Raw genomic sequence first — 18,019 nt, 5'->3', positions numbered from 1 at the left:
CCCCCTCCAGAATTGTAGTCTGGGCCTGTTCATACTGTTTTTTCAACTTCTCGCACTCTGCTTGTAAGGAGTCGTAGAGAAGAACTGGAATAAAATCCTGGCTTCCTGAAGATTCCTCTTCATTTGTTTCTTTCGCAATTTCCTGTTGGAGTTCAGCCAAGGCTGCTATGCTATCTGCCTCTCGAAGTCTCACTGCCATCAACTCTTCTTTATTCTTGCAGTCCATCTCAGCCATTTCCCGTTTACTTTCATTTAACTGAGTGAGTAGTCCCTTATTTTGGGCTGAGAGATATTGCACCTTCTCATGTAGACCCTTGCACTCCTTCTCTGCTTGACATAGCTGATTACCGCTGATTTGGTTCTGCGTTTCAAGTTCCAACATCCTTTGCTTAGCTTCTTTCAGTTTCGCCCCTATAAGCTCCTCTTGCAACATGGCCACATTATTCTCATCAGGTAAAGAAGCGTTTCTCTTTTCCATGTCCAAGATTTGTTTCTGCATCTCCTTAAGAGCACCCTGTGATTCAACTTCTCTTAACTTTGCCTGCACTAGCTCCGTCTCTAATTGCAGAACAAAATCCTCAGTGCAGTGTGATTTGCCCTTCTGCTGTATCTCTAGATCATGCAAATATTCTAACCCCTGAACATCATCAGGGAGATGTGATCGGTAATTGGTCACGATGGCTCTATGGTCGCTCTCTGCTTGAGCCAGTAGGTTCTGTTGTCTTTCCAGACTCTCCCATTCGGTGTCATAGAACTTTTTCATTGTTTTCATCTCTTGTACGAGGCGGTAACTTAATTGTTCTAATTGTTGTTGTACTTTGAAATAGCGTTGAGTTCGAGCCCGGTGTTCCTCCGTAATGCATATGTCTGTAGCTTGAACAGACTCAGAATTCTCTGTCTTTATGCACGCCATCGATTTTCCAACCTTAGTCCGTGAGTTAATGTTAACCTTGTTTTTCATACATAAGCTGGACTTATCGTCTTCCGGCTCAGAGTCTGAGCTGCTTGTCTGCACCGAGTCCTCACTCGTCATTGCTTGTCGGTAGTGCCATTCCATGTCTATTTTCTTGATCCACTCCCGTCCTAGAAGTGGTGGTCCTCCCTCAGGTAGTACGTACAAATTCATTCTTGGGTGTACTTTACCCCTATCTCTCACCTTGACTCTTATTTTCCCCATGGGGTATACGCGATGCCCCGTGTATGTCTGTAATACGAACTTGGTATTTCTTAAGGGTATGTGAGAGAATAGTCGGTGGTAGTCCTTTTGGTTGATGACTGATACAGCTGATCCCGTGTCCAGCTCCATTCGTACTTGGACTCCAGCTATTTTTAGTGTGACCCAGATCGTCTGTAGATCAGTTACTTTACCCACATTGTGGATTCTCAGACTATCCAACTCCTGGCTGTTTGGGTCTGAGTCTGAATTTTGTTCGTCTGAACTCTTTTCAGCCACCTGATGCACCTTGTTGTACTTTTCTTGTGGTGGTGGCTTCCTTTGTTTGTTGGTCTTCTTTCTGGACCTGCATACCTTCGCGATGTGACCCAGTTTGCCACATTTCCTGCACTCTTGATTCTTAAACCAGCACTGATTCTGGTCGTGCGTTGTCTTTCCACAACGGTAGCATTTGGAAATGCTTGCAGTAATTTGATCCTTCAGCACTGCTACGATCTCTTCGAAGGTCTGGTCCACTGGTTTAACTGGTGCTATTAGATGTTTCAAGAGCCCGTATGTTTTTGCTCCCATCGAATTTAACAAAGTTATTGCCTTGGCGTATATGGCTACGCAATATATTCCTATGCGTTCCCCATACGTGGCCCTGTCTTCTATTTCAGCATTAAAATCATTAATATTTCCTCGCTTAGGCATCTTCTTCTCTTTCCGAGAACAGCACAAGTATTTCTTTACTTATTATTAATTTTCTTCTCTTCTTGAGAACACCACAAGTATTGCTTTACTTATTTCTTGTTTCTGAAAATTCTAATTAATTTTCTTCTCTCTTCTTGAGAACACCACAAGTATTGCTGTACTTATACTTATTTTCCCTCTCTTCTTGAGAACACACCAGCCTTTCTGAAAAATCTTATTACTTTCCTGAAATTCTTAATAATTTCCAAGATGGCGGTTTCCCGCTTCTTCCTTCTTCTTCAGCGGTTTCCCCGCGAAAAATGGCGGCTTTCCCGCGCTTCTCGCTCTCCCCGCCCACTTCGATGGCGGTTTTCCCGCGCTTCTCGGCGCTCTCCGCCCACTTCAATGGCGGTTATCACCCGTTCCCCGACGCTGACTTTCAGGCCGAGTGCGGGCCTTATCAGCGGATGCGATCGATGGCCCGGCTGCGCCTCGCACTTGAAAGCGGCCCCCGGCCTCTGGCTCACCCGCTCGCGCGGCTCTTGCTCGCTCCCTCCCGGGCTCTGGCTTACCCGCTCGCGCGTTTCACCGCGGCTCTTATCAGGGATTGCGATCGCCCTGTCTTTGCAGCCAACGCTGCGGCTTACCCACGAGGTTATGGAGGCTTCAGGGTCCTAATGCCTGTCGCTTCCAGCCTGTCGGTTCCAGACTGGTGAGGATTGAAACCTCTCTTCAACGTCCTGTCTTCGGACGAAGCCGCCGTGGAACAACTGCCGCAGGGTTCGAATCCTGACTCGTCGCCAATGTTAAGTCTGTGGGTTGTATTATAAATAATCACAGACTCCACTGTTAACAAAATAAAACACGTCTTTACTATTCAGAGGCTCGGGCGATTCTGCCCTAGTTAACGTATCACAACCCTTATATACTGGTGTGGTCACTATCGGTATTACAGTATACATGAGCCAATAGATAGTGCCACCCTAAAGTAGTGCTCTTAAAGGCGAACGGTTACATTCTATAGTTCCCTTAAAGGTAAACGGTTACATACACAACATTTTCCTCAGTGGAATATATATTTTTTGGAAGTTGTAATATGTCAAATATGACACCAAGGTTGTGAACAGTGTGGTTCAGCATCAGACAGATGTTAGGGGGAGGGATGGAGTCAGTGGCTAGGGAATGGAGTTTGTGGTGGGGACCGAAAACAATGGCTTCGGTCTTCCCAATATTTAATTGGAAACAATTTCTGCTCATCCAGAACTGGATGTCGGACAAGCAGTCTGACAATTTCGAGAGCGTGGAGGGGTTGAGAGAAGTGGTGGTGAGGTCAAGCTGGATGTCATCAGCGTACATGTGGAAACTGACGCTGTGTTTTCAGGATATGTCGCCATGGGGCAGCATGTAGATGAGAAATAGGACGGGGCCAAGGATAGATCCTTGGGGGACACCAGAGGTAACGTTGCGGGAACGGAAAGAGAAACCATTGTAGGTGATTCACTAGCTACGGCTGGACGACGGTGGAGAGGTGTTGGAGGAGGATGGAGTGGTCAACCATGTCAAAGGCTTCAAACAAGTCAAGAAGGACAATGAGATATAGTTTATCTTTGTCACAGTCACAAAGGATGTCATTGGTGACTTTGATGAGAGCTGTTTTGATACTGTGGCAGGAGCGGAAACCTAATTGGAGGGATTCAAACATGGAGTTGCGGAAAAGATGGGCACGGATTTGGGAGGCGACAACACGTTCAAGGACTTTGAAGAGGAAAGGGAAGTTGGAGTTGTGGCGGTAGTTTGCAAGGCTGGAGGGGTCAAGGATTGTTTTTTTGAGGAGGGGGTGATTATGGCTGATTTGAGGGCGAAGGGAACAGTACCTGAGGAGAGAGAACTTTTCACAATGTCAGCTAACATTGGAGCCAGAAAAGGAAGTTGGGTGGTCAGCAGTTTAGTGGAAATAGGGTCGAGGGCGCAGGAAGTGGGTCTCATGGACAAGATGAGCACAAGAGAGATCATGAGGGGAGATCAGAGAGAAACTGGAGAAAGATGTGAGTTCAGGGCTAGGGTAGGGGGGAACCTTAGAGGAAGTTTGGCCCAGTTGGCTAGGGGCAGGAAGTGAAGTGGCAGAGGCAGCTGAACAGATGGTCTCAATCTTGGAAACAAAGAAGTCCATGAGCTCCTCACACTTGTTGTCGGAGGTGAGGGTGGAGGAGACAGGGGAAAGGGGATTTAAGAAGACGGTTAGCAGTAGATAATAGAAGCAGTATAGAAAAGAGAACTGAGTTGCCTGGGCTTTGGGGGCTGGACAGCCAGGGCTTTGGGCTGCACATGGTTCCCTATCCTTCCACGACCGGAGTGCATAGTGAAAGGTTGTGAATCTTTGGAATTCTCTACCCCATAGGGCTGTGAAGGCTCAGTCGTTGTGTATATTGTAGACAGAGATCGATAGATTTTTGGATACTAAGGGAACCAAGGGATATCGGCATTGGGCGGGAAAGTGGAAGTGAGGTAGAAGATCAGCCATGATCTTTTTGAATGGCGGAGCAGGCTCGAGGGGCCGAATGGCGAACTCCTGCTCCTATTTCTTATGGTCTTATAGCGGACAATTGTAATAATATTATTTAAGTTTACAAAGTTTCCTTTTTTTATGGTTTAGTTCTTTATTAGTTGTGCTCCTCTAAAAAGGGGGCACTTTTGTTTCGTTTTTCTAAGATGACACTGGGGCAACCCAATGTCCCCTTATCGGTTTATTTGGAAAAGGCACCTGGTCTCCTGTGGCACATGACCTTTGTAGCAACCTCCAGTGGAACCAGGCAGTCGCGCGCCCCGAGTGGCCGAGTGGTAGAAGTACAGGCGGTGGGGCCGGGCTGCGCTCCGGAGGGGGCGGAGTCAGCTGAGTGAAGCCGGCCTATGGGGAGCCGGCGCGCTGGGAGGGGGCGGAGTTAGCTGGGTGAAGCCGGCCTATGGGGAACAGGCGCACTGGGAGGGGGGCGGGGCGGAGTCAGCTGAGTGAAGCCGGCCAATGGGAAGCGGGCGCGCTGGGAGGGGGCGGGGCTAGCTGGGAGAAGCCGGCCTATGGGGAGCGAGCGCGCTGGGAGGAGGCGGGGCTAGCTGGGAGAAGCCGGCCTATGGGGAGCCGGCGCGCTGGGAGGGGGCGGGGCTTCCTGGGAGAAGCCGGCCTATGGGGAGCCGGCGCGCGGGGAGTAGGCGGGGCTAGCTGGGAGAAGCCGGCCTATGGGGAGCCGGCGCGCGGGGAGTAGGCGGGGCTAGCTGGGAGAAGCCGGCCTATGGGGAGCCGGCGTGCGGGGAGGGGGCGGGGTAGTGAGGATGAGAGCGAGTGGTGGGCGCGGCTGTGGCAGCGTGCGGGAGATGCCGGTGCTGTTGCCGTGGTCGCCATGTTGATAACGCTGTGCTACGTCTATCTGTGGATTCGTTTCCAGAAATGCTACGCGATGATCATCTGCCGGTACGTGCGGCGCTTCCACCGCAGCGCCAGCCTCTCCTTCATCGCCCTGCAGCCGGCCGGCGAGCCCAGCTCCAGACCTCAGAGCTTTGCAGCGACCGAGGAGAAAGTCTGTATCCGGCTGGCCGACAGGGCTTTCCTCCTGACAGAGCCCCAAAAGGTGAACACCCCCCCTCCCACACACCTCCTTCATTTTGGTTCTTGCTTTAACCCATTCTGTTTCAGGATTTTCTTGTTCACTTTAAATATAAACTTTTTTTATTAAGTCAATATGATTTAAAAACAAAACTGGACCTGCAGAGTTGCCCTTGCTTTGGTGGTTACTTGGTACCGATGCGTGGTTGGTGCTGGGTCTGCCCTCAAGAAGCTTGTGGCACGAAGATTTCATTTAACGTCTGATGGTGGGTGTGACATTTTTGTACCAAGCCCTTTTGAACTGTTCCGCATTTTTATAGTTTCCATCTATCTAAATTTGGGTTGTGTCTGGAGTGAACATTTTGGGTATTGGTGAAGTTCTCTGGTGGCAGTGGTTCAACAATTTCAGGTAACTAAGGGTATTGCACAAAACTAATTACACAACATTAAATAAATGATTTTGCCCCCCCCCCCCGGCCCCCGCAATACATATTAATAGCAACCTGTGAAATGAGCTTCCAACCACATATCCATGCCACCACTAAGACTGCCTATTTCCTCCTCTGGAACATCGCCTGACTTTGTCCCTGCCTCAGCTTATCTGCTACTGAAAGCCTCATCCATGCCTTTGTTACCTCTAGACTTGACAATTCCAATGCACTCCTGGCCAGCCTCCCACATTCCACCCTACGTAAACTTAAACCCATCCAAAACTCTGCTGCCTGTGTCTTAACTCGTTCACCTGTCACCCCTACATCAGCTCCTGACTAAGCAATGCCTTGATTTAAAAATTCTCATCCTTGTTTCAGATCCCTCCATGGCCTTGCCCCTTCCTATCTCTGTAATCTCCTCCAGCACCACAACCCTCTGAGCTATCTGCTCCTCTCAGCCTGGCCCCTTGAGCATCCCTGATTTTAATTGCTCAACCATTGGTGGCCGTGCCTTCAGTTGCCAAGGTCCTGAGTGCTGGAATTCCCTCCCTAAACCTTTCTGCTTCTCTACCTCTCCTTTTAAGATGCTCCTTAAAACCTACCTCTTTGACCAAGCTTTTGGTCACCTGCCCTAATATATCTCTGTGGCTCGGTGTCAAATTTTGTTTTATACACTCCTGTGAAGCGCCTTGGGATGTTTTACTACGTTAAAGGCACTATATAAATACAATTTGTTGTTGTAAATAAATGTAGTGACGATATGCTACACAGGTGTGCAAGTTGACCAGAAACCCTATCTCTGCTTTGTACATCTGGGTGTCTTTAAATTTGGTTCTCGCCAACTTTTCATAAGTTCCCTGGATTTGTGCAAGTGGGGTGTATCCATGTGGGGGGACTCTATGTACTTTTTATCGGGCAAACAGAAGCTGCACTTGGTGACTTTCTTAGAAGTTTGGCCTGGAGCCTATTAAGCACTCTGGGTTTTATGCATGTCATATATCCAACTGACCAAGAAAGAGAACGTAGGGATGTGAGATCGTGTATAGAATGGTGAGCTTCTGATGGTTTTAACTGTTAAAACTGACAGTGAAGTTTGAATAGTTTGTGAATTCCAGAAGCTATTGAGAATAAAATAATACATTACTAGAAATCATTTGTCATGTACGGTGTAGTTTTTTAAACTTTTGGTTGTGCTTAGCATGATGCAGGTAATGTGATGTAGGACCTAAAGGTAGTTAGCATCATGACCGGTATTACATCATAGAAATGACAGCACTGAAGGAGGCCATTAAGCCTATTGTGCCTGTGTTGATGCTTGGTCTTCGAGGAGCCATCTACTCTGAGCCGATTTCTCTTTCCCCTTTGCCTTTTTATATTTAATTTTGAATATTTAACCAATTCCCCTTTTTTAAAAAGGGCCAAATGGCCGCCTCCTGCTTCTATTTTTCTATGTTTCTAAATGAAATAAAAACAGAAAATGCTGAAAACATTCAGGTCCGGTAGAATTTGTGGAGCGAGGAACCGAGTTTATGTTTCAGGTCAATGAGTTTTATCAGAACTCCACTATTAAATGATATAGTCTCGGGTGCCATAGCTACCTTTGGTAAAGCATTTCAATTTCTAATAACTGAAAACAAATTCTAATATCTCCCCCTCATTATTCTAGTGATAATCCTGTGTTACTGATTTGCCAACCAGTAGAAATAATCTTATTCACCCCCTCAATGTTTCATAATCTTAAATTGGGTCTCTCTTGACCTGAATAAACCCCAATTTTTCAGGATTTTATTCATAACTACAAGCTTTCATTTCTGGTATTTTAGTGAATCTTGACTCCACCCTTTCCATTGCTATAATATCCTTTCTACAGTGGGGCATCCAGACCCATATGCAATACTACAACTGTGGCCAAACCAATATCGTGTACAAATTCAAGTTACTTCCTTGCTTTTATATTCAATGTTCTTAAGTATAAAACCAAGGGTCATCTTTGCTTTTTGATGGACTTTTCTACAAGTTTGATAGAATCACAAGGGGTTTTTCAACTAGTTGCAAATTACTGAGGGAGGAGGGGGAGTGGAAGAGGGAAGAAAATGGCATGATAATCTGCTGTACCAGTTTAAGAGTACAACATGAGACAAGAGGTCAAATATAAAGCAAAGTTTGGTGGATTTAACGAAGATTTATTTGGTGACGAGGTTAATGAACTGAAAAATCAACCCTTAACTTTTCAAGCTTGCTGGGATTGATACAGAACATAGCGCCCTAGCTCGTTTGAGTGTGGCAGATCTGACTGCAAAGGAAGCAAAGCCCTTCTCTAGTGCTGTTGTGAAGCAATCTGTGGAAGCCGCAACAAAAAGTATTTGTCCAGATAAGAGTTATCGTCAACATCAGCTAACCAAGCAACACAATCCAGCAAAGGGTGGAGCAACTTTCAAAGGATGTCACAGGGCAAATGCTTGAAAAGGCCCAGAGTTTTGTGTGGTACGGCCTTATAATGGACAAACACGGCAGCAATGTGAACACAATCGAGCTCCTCCATTGTTGTGTTAGAAGAACTTGCAGTTTTGGAGAGCATCCAGGGAACCGTAAAAGGTAAAAATAAACCTAAACTTGTTTAGAATTTCCACATTGAAAAGTAAAATTGTGTTTCTATTAATGCAAATTGCTTGGTTAACAGGGTTCGATCTCCTTTTGCACTTGGAAGAGTTAATTGCATGCCTGAAGCTGGCAAGGGCGGAACTTGCAAGCCTGACTACTGATGGTGCGGTGGCCTTGCTTGGGGAGAGACGTGGAGTTAAGGCGCTTGTCAAGATGATGACTGATGAAAGTATGTGCTGTTTGCTATTTCCTGTGCTTTCATTATCAGTCGAAGTGGAGACCATGTTGAATACAGTGTCACCATTTGTATTGCAGGTGTACTGAGCCGACCATTGGACCACCAATGCATTGTGCACCAAGAATCTCCAGCGGGCATAACGGCCAACCTGTAGCCAGTAGTGAATGCCGTCATCATGGTGGTCAACTTTATTGAAACAAGAGCTCTGAATCACTGCCAGTTTCAAAAATCTGCTGGAGGAGCTGAATGCAAAATATAAGGACTTGTACCAAAATGATGTATGCTGGCTCTTAATGGCATGGTACTCAAAACAGCTCTTTTGAGTTGCATATCAAAATACACTTCTTCATGGAGCTTAAGGAAAGATCAGTACCAGAGCTCTGCAATGAGATGTGGCTACTGAACCTTTATATTTCTAGTGGTCTTCAGAGCACTGAAATATTCTCATCAAGATGCTGTATGAGGTTGATGGGTCACAGCAAAGCTATGTTCACGCTTTTGAGACTAAGCTCTGGCTGTTTGAATGTAATTTGCTCCTGGTGAGTTGCCACACTTCCCCTTGTGCTGCCATTGAAAAGAAACTGCAGACGCCTGTTAATCGTGGCCCTGACACTTCAGGGGTGAGAAGTGCGGCATGTTTGCAAAAGTGAGTGACCGATTGCTAGAGATGGAGGTATTTGGAAACACTTTACTGTCCATATTGATCGGAGATTCAAATGGAATCGATCAAGCTCCAGTGCCGTGAAGTGCAGGTTTAATGTGGGTATGCCTGCATTCTGTGACCACCCTCCAGAGGAGTTTGTGGGGTTGCAGGGTCGTGCCAGTATGTGTCATCATTATTTAATAGCACATGTGTTAGGAAAAAATATTGTCACACATGAATCTGCAGAAGTCCCAAATTAGGCTCCAGGTTCATTCCTAAACATCTTCATCAACAAAGTTGGCGCTGTGAATGAAGGCCCCGGTGAAGCAGAACCAAGCTCGGATCTCCTATTAATAAACTGACTGACCGTGCTGTGTGACAAATGGTTGTCCAATAAATGTAGATAGTTTGTTGTAAATATAAAGCCCAGGCCTTGTCAAAACTAATTGTGCAAAATGTGCGTGAATGTTTGTTCAATAAATGTGTAAATATATTATTAGAAAATAAAGCAATTGTGTTGGACTTGGTGTTTAATCATAATTCTGACTGACCCCAAAGCATTATCATATGTGGCCCACTTACTGGTTGCAGTGTGTGGATATAGCCCCTGCTTCAAAAGGTTGGACCCCTCTGCCCTAGGGCATGGGGCAGCCATGTTTCCACATGTTAAAAATCGGGGTCTGCCATAGATACCTTCTCCGGTTTGCTGGCGTTAGTCCCTCCTGTGAACGGAGCATCTTACTTTCATTGGAACAAAACCAGAAAATGCTGTAAACACTCGGCAAGTTGGGTAGTATCTGTTTTTAAAAAAAAAAAAAAAATGAAGTGTTGACATTTCAACCTCTTCATTGGTTCTGATGAAGAGTCATGACCGAAGTGTCAACATTTCCTACTTTCTTTACAGATGCTACCTGACTTGCTGAGGGCTTACAGCATTTTCTGTTTTTGTTTCAGATTTCCAACATGTGCAGTATTTTGCTTTTATTGTTGAACGTTAACTCATACTGCCCTATATCTACTACCACAATGTTGTAACCCAGGGATATAACAATAGCATCCCCTTGTGATCTGGATTGGATAGTGTTTCGAACTCTCCGAAGGCACATTTGGTGAGGTGAGGCCTGATGTAAATCAATAAGCTGCTTTATTTCACAGTAAGGTAAATGTACATAACAGCAGTTATGATCAAACTCGCAGTACAACTTATTGCATAATACAAAATAAAGAACATGCCATGCGTCCCCCCATTAGCAGGCCATCTTTGCTTAAATAAGATGTCTTCAAACTGTTTTTCCGGTATTTCTGATCACTTTGTCTCAGCAACGACCCTAGCAGCTTTTTCTTTAAAAAGTTGACTGCCTGTGCATCATCCTGTTTCAGAAAGCCTCTCTGCCAACTTTTGTACTAGTCTCTCTCTTGTATGTATTGGCCAAAAAAAAAATCACTTATATTGATTAATTCTGTCACTGAGAAGATAGGAATGATGAAAACAGCCCTATTGCTGACAAGAATGATGTTTCCGATCCAATGGGTGTTCTGTATTTCTGAACTGTAGAGACATGGTAAAGAATCTCTAATTTACAGTCTTGGGGGAAACAACATCAAAGGTAGCTTATTAGCATATTAACCATTTATCATCTCAACCTTTTTTAAACTTGCCTGAATACATGGTGCTTTTAAAAATCCAACATTAAATGTAACTTTTTCCAAATCTTTTGTGTGGAAAAGTGGTCAAAATTTTTTTGACATCACACTTGTTATGTCGCAGCTTTTTGGTGATACTGAATGCTTTTAGTTTACTGTTGCTGATTAAAAGAAGAAAAATCTGAAATCTAATTTTGAGGTTTCTGGAATAGCCAGTGTCATTCTGTGAGAGTGGTGGAATGTGTTGAAGATCCATATAAATTGTCAAGGGTCATGGTTTAAACATATACCATGGGCTTTGGGAATGCTGTACACATGCAAGTAGACTGATGGGGCAAATGCTTGTTGTCTGTGATTGCCCAAACCACTAGGGTGGGGCGGGCACACCAGACAGAAATCCCAAAAGTTTCTGTTTCCGAGACCTAGTAATCATCACGTTCGGCAACATTGGGGCTGCAGTCCACATCCCTATCTACTTGGTGATAAAATTAATGAATGTGATTACTGGCTGGATAACAAAGAACTAGACCTTCTTCAAAGAAGCTGGATTCCGCTTCAGAGGAAGTGAAGGACGTATCTGGACAGCAGTTCTGGGATGTTAGTTCACTCAATGCAATTGTATTTCTGTTACGGTGGTGAGACACAACTCTGTGAGCAGAGAAGTATGTACCTACCTAAAAGATCAGAAAGGGACTTGGTTCAAATATTCAGAAAAGGCAACCTAAGATTCTGGAGCATTTGGTTTTCAAATAAAGAAATACATTCTGTAAAAATCTGTTCGTGTTCTGCATAGTCCTGTAAATAAATCTGTAGTTTAATTTGAACAATACAGTATGACGAGGCTTTTTTCCATCCTGCGGGCAGGTCAGGAGCATGTGATCGGCAGCTCGGGTGAAACCCAGTGGTTAAAAGAAGTAATGATGCGTCTGCAGGGCCCAATTCATTTAATCCCCACGCAGCGCTATAACTTTGGATTGTCGAAGGCGGACAACATCGTAGCCGAACCCAATTCCGTCCTCACTCGGTGTCCATTTGTGCACGCTTCCAGTCGGAGCAGAAACCCTAGCTGATTCGTCCCTTCCCTAACCCACAGGGACTGTGACCAATTGAATGGCAGAACAGGCTCGAGGGGCTAAATGGCCTACTCCTGTTCCTATTTTCCTAGTGTCCCTACCACACTGTACTGAGATCAGGTAAATCAGCATAGACCAGGATAAAATTGAAACCTTTTTGTATGACTTAGAGACAGCAACCTTGCTTCTGAGACATTGAGATGCTATTAAAGTTTAAAAAGATTAGAGGAAGTCCATTGGATTCCCTTTATATTTTTAATGCTAGCAGAGAGCCAACAGGACTGTCAGCTCTCCACAAACATCAAGAGCGTCAGTAGATTCCAATGCTGATGGACAGAGCTCCATTTGTCTTAATCATGGGTGCACAGAGCTCTGCTTTGTTCAAAGATAGAGTGCTGGAGTGCCAGCAGTTTGTTATGGTGTTCTAAAGCAAGTTCTGGTGTCGGGTTAATGTCTGTAATATAATGACAATGGAAGATGTGTTGACAAGGTGGGATACCTACGATAATTTGAAACATGCACATATACTTCCTCAAGAGGGGCAAAGACTGAAATCAAACAGGTTCTTAAAGGATGCATTCGAATTCTTAATATAATTGTTTCTGTCTGTATGAAATGATCTTATTTTATTTGGAGGAGTTTGTTCTTTTTTAAGTCTAGTGTTTTTTCTGAAGCCGCATCTTGCTGGCGATTTATGAATTTTGTATTGCAGAAACAAAGTACAGTATTTTTATTCTAAGGGTAATGGAAACCCCAGGAAATGATTCCGCTTTGATATGTTTTAGGAGTAATAGTTATTTATGCTACAGTATATGGGTGGTCTGAAAATTGGAAACACTTTTCATACTTCTACACCAGTGAAATTGTTAAAATGATAAATTTGTTTAAAATGTTTATTTGAAATAAGTGAGTGGTAAATCAAATGAATAATTTTGCCAGAGCTGGTGCATGTTGGAGGACCATTGGGTTGTGCCATGGTGTGACTCTGTGGGGAAAACTCCAATCAACAGCAACAACTTGCATTTATAGAGTGCCTTTAACATAGGAAAAATATGAAGACAGATGCCAAGACAATGAAGGACAGATTAGGAGGGGGGAACAAATGCTTAGTTGAAGATGTGGGTTTTAAGGGGGATCTTAAAGACCGAGAGAGAAGTGTAGAGGCAGATGGCTTTAGGGAATAAATTCCAGAGAGTAGGCGAATGAAGCATGGACGCCAAAGGTGAGGTGAACGGAGGGAAGATGTACAAGAGGTCGGAGCCAAGTGAACAGAGTGGGGAGGGGTTGTAGGGCTGGAGGAGGTTATGGTGATGGGAGGGGAGAGGGTCAAGGCACTGGAGGGATTTAACGATATGGACAAGAATTTTAAATTTGAGATATTGGCTGACTGGGAGCCAATGTAGGCCAGTGAAAACAGGAAGTGCGAGTACACTTTAGCGGATAGCATATGGGCAGCAAAGTCATGGGCAAACTATAGATTAGGGTGGGTGGAGGATGAGACACCGGCAAGGAAAATATTAGTGTAATAGAGTCTTGATATGATGAATGTATGTGGGTTTCTGGAATGAATGGGTTGAAGTGGGTAATGTTACGAAGCTAGAACTAGGTGATCTTTGTGCTAGTGGGAAAGTGAGATTGGAAACTGAGATTAGGGATGAATAGGACATTGAGGTTGTGAACGGTCTGATACAGCCTGAGAGAGTGGCTGGAGAGGTGGCGAAGCAACAGAATCAGTGGCTTCTGTGATCTCAATGGAAGAAGTCAGACAAGCAGGGAGGAGGTAAAAAGAGATGACGGTGAGGTAGAATTAGGTGTCATCGGTATACCTGTAGATGTTGACTCCATGCCTGTGGATAATATCACCAAGGGGCAGCATATAGATGAGGAAGGGGCCAGTGCTGTGATTGGATTAAAAAGAATGGATTCACACGAGAGCAGTCTCATGGAACTGAAGAGAAGTAGTGTTGGAGCAGGATGGTGTTGACCATGTCAAAGGCTGTAGAGCACTCGAGAACAAGGAGGGATAATGCACCATGGTCACCGTCACAGAGAATATAATTCATGACTTTGGTTAGGGCGATTTGAGTGCTGTGGAATGTGTGAAAACTGGTTAGAAAGGTAAAAAGGAAGGCTTTGTGTTCCATTGAATGTTTCCTCCTAGTTTTCTTTTGATAAGCTGCCCAATTTGGGCATCTTCAGTACTTTTTTGCATTTTCTAATTAGGATGTCTACTTGGGTTGTTTGGTTAGATCCACCTTCAAACTGTGCAATAGACACATTTGGTGATGAGCAGCCTGAAGTTAAAAGCTTTAAGTTGTATCACTAGCTACGGCCTACAATTTCCTTATTATGTTTTTTTGTACCAATATTTCAGCTTTGTGATGACTTGAGTAAATGGTCACTGCTCCTTGAGCCTGTGATAGCTAGTCCTGAACACAAACAGCGCACACAGCAAGTAACCTTTCTGATAGAAGCTGTCTTGGAAAATGCCAGTTTTGATCCAATCTCTGTTCCTTCTGAAAAGGTAAGTGGCTCGATTTTATAAAAAGCAGCTTTTAACCATAAGGATCATTTTAAACTGCAAGATCTACATCTTGTTTGGTAAAAGTGGACATTTTGAAGTTGGATTTTGTTTAAATTGTAGTTTGTTCATATTTTTATTGTCCCTATGCTATCTATCTAAATATGTATAAGAAGGTAGCATAGAAAATCATAGATATCCAGGTGTGATAAGGGAGTAGTCTGAGGGTTTCTGAATGTTGCTCGGTTGGTTCATAGCAAAGTTTCTCTGAGCTGCTCACCAGCTGAATCAACCACTAATGCTTACTTGGCTCTTACTCAACAAAGCAAAAGAATGAAATCTAAATTGACTCTTTCCCAAGAGCTCAGACAACAATGACTTCCAATTATATAGCGCCTTTAATGCAGAGAAACATCCAAAGCGTTGCTTAGAAACGTAAGCAAAAAAAATGGACATCAAAGAGATATTAGAAGAGGTGACCAAAACCTCAGTCAGAGAGGTGGTTTTAAGGAGGGTCTTAAAGCAGAAGCGGGAGATGGAGAAGCGGAGGGATTTACGGAGGGACTTCCACAGTGTGAGGCTTAGGCAGCCTAAGGCATGGCCGCTGTTAGAGGGGACTCTGATTTCCTCCCTCTCAGTCAAGACAGACGATGGTAGATAGGTTCACAACGATCTTTATTCAAGCATATCACAAAATCACAGAAACCCCACAGTGCAGATAGAGGCCATTTCGGCCCATCGAGCCTGCACCGACACATATCCCACCCGATCCCCGTAACCCCTACACCAACACATGTCCCACCCTATCCCCACGTATTTAATCCCCCTAACACTAAGGGTCAATTTATCATAGCCAATGTGCAAACTCCACACAGACAGTCACCCGAGGCCGGATTCGAACCCGGGTCCCTGGCGCTGAGAGGCAACAGTGCTAACCACTATGCCATATGCAGAGGAAGACTCTCACTTGACAGCTTCAAGTGGGGCTTCGCCGATCTCTCTCATTTCATTTACTTATATACATTTGTTATTGCTTATGCAAGCTATTACAAAATATCACATGCTAGTCACACTATTTGTTAATTCTATCACATTGCCCATGTTAGGGGTCTCTATCCATAAATTGCACTCCTTAGTTCCCTTGTGATTTAATCATTTGCTCGGTGACTATTCTTTTGCATGTATATAATTAGGTTTTGACTTGTTTTTCACATTTTTATCATCGTTAACCTCTAAAGTTCTTTATTGTTTGGTCAATCAGTAGTGTTTACTTGTTAATTACCCTTACAGCCGCCATTGGTGGGATAAGAGATGGGGAAACGCACAAGCGGCTGGAATAAGAGGAATGAAGAGATGGGAGAGTGTAGTGTAGCGCTGGAGGAGGTTACAGAGATGGGGAGTGGTGAGGCTATGGATGGATTTAAACACAACTTTGAGAATTTTTATTTTGAGGTGTTGTGAATTTGGCAGCCAATGTAGGTCATCGAGGGCAGGAGTGAGGGGCCAGCGGGAATTGGTGTGGGATTGGATATGGGCAGCAGTTTTGGCTTAGGTGAAGTATATGCAGTGCGAAGGAGGGGAGACTGTCCAGATGAGTAATTTAGTGCAGCGGTAACAAAAGTATGGATGAAGGAGATGAGCTGATGTAGCGGCAGAAGCAGGCAATGTTATGGAGGTTAAAGTGGGTGGTCTTTGTGATAGAGGGGATATGGGATCAAAAGCTCAACTCCGAGTCGAGTAGGATGTCGAGAGTGCAAAGAGTCTGGTTCAGCTTGAGGTAGTAGCCAGGAAGAGCAGTGGAATCATTGAGGGTATGGATTTGGTGGCAGTGGCTGCAGATGGTGGATTTGGTCTTCTCAATGTTTAGCTGGAGGAAGTTGCAGCTCAGTTTGGGTAAGTGTGAGAATTCTTTAATTGTTATTTCTCTTTAAATCATTCTTGATAAGATTACTTAAGCAGTTTAAGTAAAGGGGAAAAGTTAAATATTTGGGATTCTGTTGGTTTAAGAAGAGTAAAACAAGGTAACACTGCAGTAGGAGTAAATTGGCACAGCAGGCAGTGGAAACCAGTTCTCTAACCAATCAGCAGGGGTGACTCATTTGGCTGTAAACAAACAAACAGTATAAAAAGACCAGTGCTAGTGCGAGCAAGCAATGAGTGCGAGTCAGCAGAGAGTGCTGTGAGTTTGGGTAAGTGTGAGTTAGGGTAAGTGGGGTGTTAGGTGCTCTTTTCAAACTTTAACTCTGTGGGTTGTAGTTAATAAGGCCTTTCTGGTGCGGAGTGACTGTTGGTGGACCATTTAACTGGTGTAATTGGAGGGATTGATTTAATTTAAATCCAATTAATTAAAGGGGATACTAGCATCTATAATCGGGCAGAGGGTGTCCATAACTAACAATAAAAAATTTAATTAATTACATAGAATGGAGCAGGTGATGTGTTACTATTGCGAGATGTGGGAGCCGGTGGACCCCATTGAGGCTCACGGTGATTACATCTGTGACAAGTGTCTGCTGCTACAGGAACTCCAGCTCTGTGTTGATGAGCTGGAGTCTGAGCTTCAGACACTGCGACACATCAGGGAGGGGGAGAAGTACCTGGACTCTGTGTTTCAGGAGGTGGTCACACCTATGAAGTTAATTAATTCAGATGTAGCCCATGGTCAGGGACAGGACAGTGTGACTACGAGTGAGGCAGGTACAGGGATCCAGGAGGTAGTGTTGGAGGAGCCACAGCCCTTGCTCTTGTCCAACAGGTTCGAGGTTCTTACTCCCTGTGGGGACAGGAGCAGGGACTGCAGGGAGGATGAGCAACCTGGCCACAGCACCGTGGAACGGGGGGCCATTCAAGAGGGGGGAGTAAATAGAAATGTTGTAGTGGTAGGGGATAGTATTATTAGGGGGATAGATAGAGTTCTCTGCAGCCGAGAGCGAGAGTCCCGAAGGCTGTGTTGCCTACCCGGTGCCAGGGTTAAGGACATCTCCTCTGGGCTGGAAAGAAACTTGCAGTGGGAGGGGGTGGATCCAGTTGTCGTGGTCCATGTTGGTACAAATGACGTAGATAGGACTAGGAAGCCGGTTCTGTTAAAGGAGTATGAGCAGCTAGGGGTCAAATTAAAAAACAGAACCTCAAGGGTAATAATCTCTGGATTATTACCTGAGCCATGAGCGAATTTGGCTAGGACAAATAAAATTAGAGAGTTAAATGCGTGGCTCAAAGACTGGTGTGGGAGAAATGGGTTTTGCTTCCTGGGACACTGGCACCAGTACTGGGGCAGGAGGGAGCTGTTCCGTTGGGATGGGCTTCACTTGGCCAATGCTGGGACTAGAGTCCTGGCGAATCATATAACTAGGGCTGTAGAGAGGGCTTTAAACTAACTAGTAGGGGGGAGGTTCCTAGAGAGCAAATAATAAAAATGACAACAGAG

The 18,019-nt window shown here is 44.7% G+C and overlaps 1 protein-coding gene across 1 annotated transcript in view; it reads left to right on the top strand.

Moving 5' to 3' along the window:
• Positions 1-5,171: 5,171 nt before the first annotated feature.
• The window catches only part of hlcs (holocarboxylase synthetase (biotin-(proprionyl-CoA-carboxylase (ATP-hydrolysing)) ligase)), a 136,688-nt gene continuing 123,840 nt past the window's right edge, over positions 5,172-18,019 (top strand). Inside the window, exons 1-2 of the mRNA XM_086007145.1 lie at positions 5,172-5,466; positions 14,446-14,595. Coding sequence (XP_085863271.1) covers positions 5,239-5,466; positions 14,446-14,595 — 378 coding nt within the window. The 5' untranslated portion in view covers positions 5,172-5,238. The remainder of the gene's footprint in view (positions 5,467-14,445; positions 14,596-18,019) is intronic.

Source organism: Somniosus microcephalus, chromosome 14 (genome assembly GCF_052327205.1).
Source record: "Somniosus microcephalus isolate GS21.2 chromosome 14, FLI_Smic_1.0, whole genome shotgun sequence".
NCBI classification, from domain to species: Eukaryota; Metazoa; Chordata; class Chondrichthyes; order Squaliformes; family Somniosidae; genus Somniosus; species Somniosus microcephalus.
Note: the sequence above shows the minus strand (reverse complement) of the source record. Positions and strands in the feature narration are given on the sequence as shown.